General features: G+C 40.2%; 1 protein-coding gene across 1 annotated transcript; it reads left to right on the top strand.

Annotated features, from left to right (window-relative positions):
- Window positions 1–820: 820 nt before the first annotated feature.
- SARC_00027 (hypothetical protein) lies at window positions 821–1,342 on the top strand (the record flags this gene model as incomplete). Its single annotated transcript, XM_014306322.1, has 2 exons — window positions 821–1,055; window positions 1,140–1,342. The coding sequence occupies 2 exons, from the start codon at window positions 821–823 to the stop codon at window positions 1,340–1,342; spliced, it is 438 nt and encodes a 145-aa protein (XP_014161797.1).
- Between the last annotated feature and the right edge of the window lie 2,163 nt (window positions 1,343–3,505).

The raw sequence follows: 3,505 nt of genomic DNA, 5'->3' as shown, positions 1-3,505 counted from the left end.
AAGCCTAACTTTACTAAATGTCGTATTTCATTTATTTACTTTGATATTTTCACGAACTTAGAATTTACCTACCCGTTTATTTATTCTAAGGCGTTGATATCGCCTTGAGAGACCGAATCTTACAGAATGCTCTGCTCCTGATGGTACACGAGTAGAGGCATCACCAAACACTGAGCGTGAGTTTCTAACTACCACACATATATCTCTAATAGTTAAGACACACAATAGTTGATAGCTTTGTTCATGAAGTGGGTGTTAATATTAATGAAATACAGAATGATATAGAAGTAAGGGAGGTAGATATAGACACTAGACCTTCAGACGACAATTATAAGGCTGGAGATGATCTTTTAGAACAAGACACGGTGCTGGAAACTTTAGCGCAAAGTTGCCACATATCAAAGACGACGCATCATATTTAGATTTATTTAAGTACCTTCTACCAATGACATGGGTGCGTAGTGAGCTTGTGCCTGCGACTAATGTTGCCTTAAGAAAGGCAGGTAAGCGTGAGATAGATGTTGGAGAGTACTTTGTATGGTTAGCATTGAGATTGATCATGGCTAAATATTACAGTAGGGGTGTAAACGGCTTCTGGATCTCATCTCGTGACCCACTAGACCCCCTTCCCTATTTTGGTTTGTACATGAACAAAACAAGATACATAGACATACAAAAAAATTTATGCTTGCGTGCAGCACCCATTACACCGGAAGAGAGAGCAGACCAGGGTTATTTTATGCGTAGCTTAGTACATGAATGGAATAGCAATATGGACAAACACTTTTTCTGTTCTGAAAAAGTGTGCATCGACGAAACCATGATGGCGTGGGACAATCCTAAAGACTATGCGCAAATTCACTGTCCTCGTAAGCCTAAGCAGTGCGAGAACGAGTGGAAGACAATTGTATGTTGTGCAGCAAATATAATATTCCATGTTGACTTGTGCGAGGCGAAAGTGAGGCCAGAGTATCTACCTGCCTTGAAGTATACAGATCAACTGTCAACTGTAAGTATCGTAATGAGACTAACCGATGGTATACGAGGTACGGATCGTAAGGTTATCATGGACTCTGGATTCTCAGTTCTTAAGGTACTATATATGCTATTAACATTCGGGTTATAAGTAATGTTCATAGCAAAAAAGCGGGGTTCATGGCCGAAGGGAGTTCCCGGAGACAAAATCAAAGATCTTATGGCAACTAACCCCTTGTTCAGTGTTGGTACCCTTCAAGGTGCCTTTAATTATAACAAGGATGCTGTCCAGGGGCAAATTTTACTACCCAACATCGATATGTCTACTGGTCAATGGGTTTTTGGCCTATCGAAAGAATGGTCGTAGAGACACGTAAAGGTTATCTCTAAGCGCACATAAGAAAAAGAAACATGCTCAGCTATCTAACCTCACTATACATCAATTTTAAGCCATCATACTTCACTATCACCATACATACACGATACAGTACGCCGTAATAGACCAAATTTTCATGCCACTCGTACGGCATAATATACCTCTACTAGGTATGAACATCCTTAGGATGAAATGTTCAGAAGAACAAGCTCTTTGAGCTCATCTATTTAAAACATGAAACTGTTTATTATTCACACGAATATGCGACATTAAATATAGCACTGTATGATGTATTGTTTTAACAAATTTGTCCACTAGAGCAAACAGGTGAACCTAATCTCACCGTTTTGAGGTCGCAGTTTGATTGGCTCAACTACAATAATAGGTTGGATGAAATAGTATTTTGGTCCCACAAATTGAGGAATGAATGTCGCGCTAAACTACTAGAAGAATAACTAGAAGATGAGAATAATAGTGCCGAAGGTGGATTGGCAGAAGAAGTTGATAGCGAAGAAGAAGACCGCTTTCGAGATCCGAGAGGTCGCAAAAGTGCACTATCCACATGGCATATGTATGTTAGGTACATATTAGCATTCAGAAAGTCGCGCAACAATCTCAGCGCTTTAGGAGTGTACTTTGGTTTTACAGATGATACAGTCAAACGTATATATATAACGCTATGTATAGCTATAAGTAGAATATTTCAGGCTAGACAACCTTTTCCAACTGCGGAGCAATCCGCAGAATTTACGCCCGAACGAACGCGATCTGCAATACATTTACAACCTGGAGTGAGGATTGTTATTGGTGACGCCGTAGAGTTGCGAGCGAAACGCCCCGGATGCAATATAGATGCACAAAGTGTATTCTATAGTGAGTACAAAAATTATCCCACTTTAAAATATACCGTTTTCAGCAATGGAGGAACCTACCCATGCGATATTACTAAAAGTTATCCTGGTCAGGTATCTGACAACGGAATCGACAATAACGAATTATACGGACCAAAAATAATCAAGGGCAATGGCAGTACAAAATGTTATACATGTATGATAAAGGCCTCACCGATAGGTACGAATTAGAGAGATTAGGAGTATTAGTCTGCACTCCCCGAAAACGACAAGCGAATCAATTCGCATTTAGCCATGAACGTGCTGAGTACGACCGGGACATAGCAAAAGAACGCACCAACATCGAAAGAACGATGGAAGAACTTCGTAATTGTATACAAGGGACATAGTGGTAAGAACAAAACTTTATCCGAGGTAGATTTAGCCGATCATGAAGCACAATGTGCACGCGGGTATGTTAATCTAGATCCACCAATTACAGAATGGTGGATGGATTTACCAAAAGCAAGTGAAGAGTTGATTGATGCGTATATAGAGGCAGCCGATCTTGCAACCTCCGTTGCGGAGGAAGACATCATGGATATATTATGAACAAAAATAAATTTACATATATTTAATTATTTAATTATAAATACAGTTATTCTGTTGGTTGCCAGAGTATTTGATCCATTTTTAGTGTTTCTCTTCTTTGTAAGTACTGAGTTTTGCGGCGCGGTATGCTTCGTACAGTTCTCGCTCTTCACTACTCATATCCTTCTTCAACAATTCCAAATGGGAGCTCTTCAAAAGTATAAACTTCGATCGTGTAACAGTACACGCGAAGTCTCGACTTTGGTTGACGAATTTTTTCGCCACCACAATCGCATGTTGATTGGGGTCCATCTTTCGTACAGCGGGGCGCTTATTCCAGCTACATGCCGCGTAGGTGAATCCGGAATCCCCTAAATCCCGTACGCGTTCCAGGCATGCACGGATATGGACACAATTAGTATGGTTGTGACATGGATTAATTTTGAGAGTCTCTCTCACACATTCTCCTTCTTCGGTGGTTACAGTCTTCTTGTCTGAGAGCGGCAGCATACAGTTGCACTCCTCTATGGATTCTATATACCAGGCATTAGTAGCATTTTGATCCTTATCTATAACCAGTACACAAACCACTCTCATCTTATCATGTCTATATGATCTTGCAACATCCGCCCTAGCATACATCAGTTTTTTATTCTTTCGATTTTCATCATCTTGTAATGGTTCATAATCCTGTTCCACGGCCTGTCGAAGAGTATATGCACTTGAACCAAAA

The sequence above is a fragment of the Sphaeroforma arctica genome (assembly GCF_001186125.1).
Source record: "Sphaeroforma arctica JP610 unplaced genomic scaffold supercont1.1, whole genome shotgun sequence".
NCBI classification, from domain to species: Eukaryota; class Ichthyosporea; order Ichthyophonida; genus Sphaeroforma; species Sphaeroforma arctica.
Note: the sequence above shows the minus strand (reverse complement) of the source record. Positions and strands in the feature narration are given on the sequence as shown.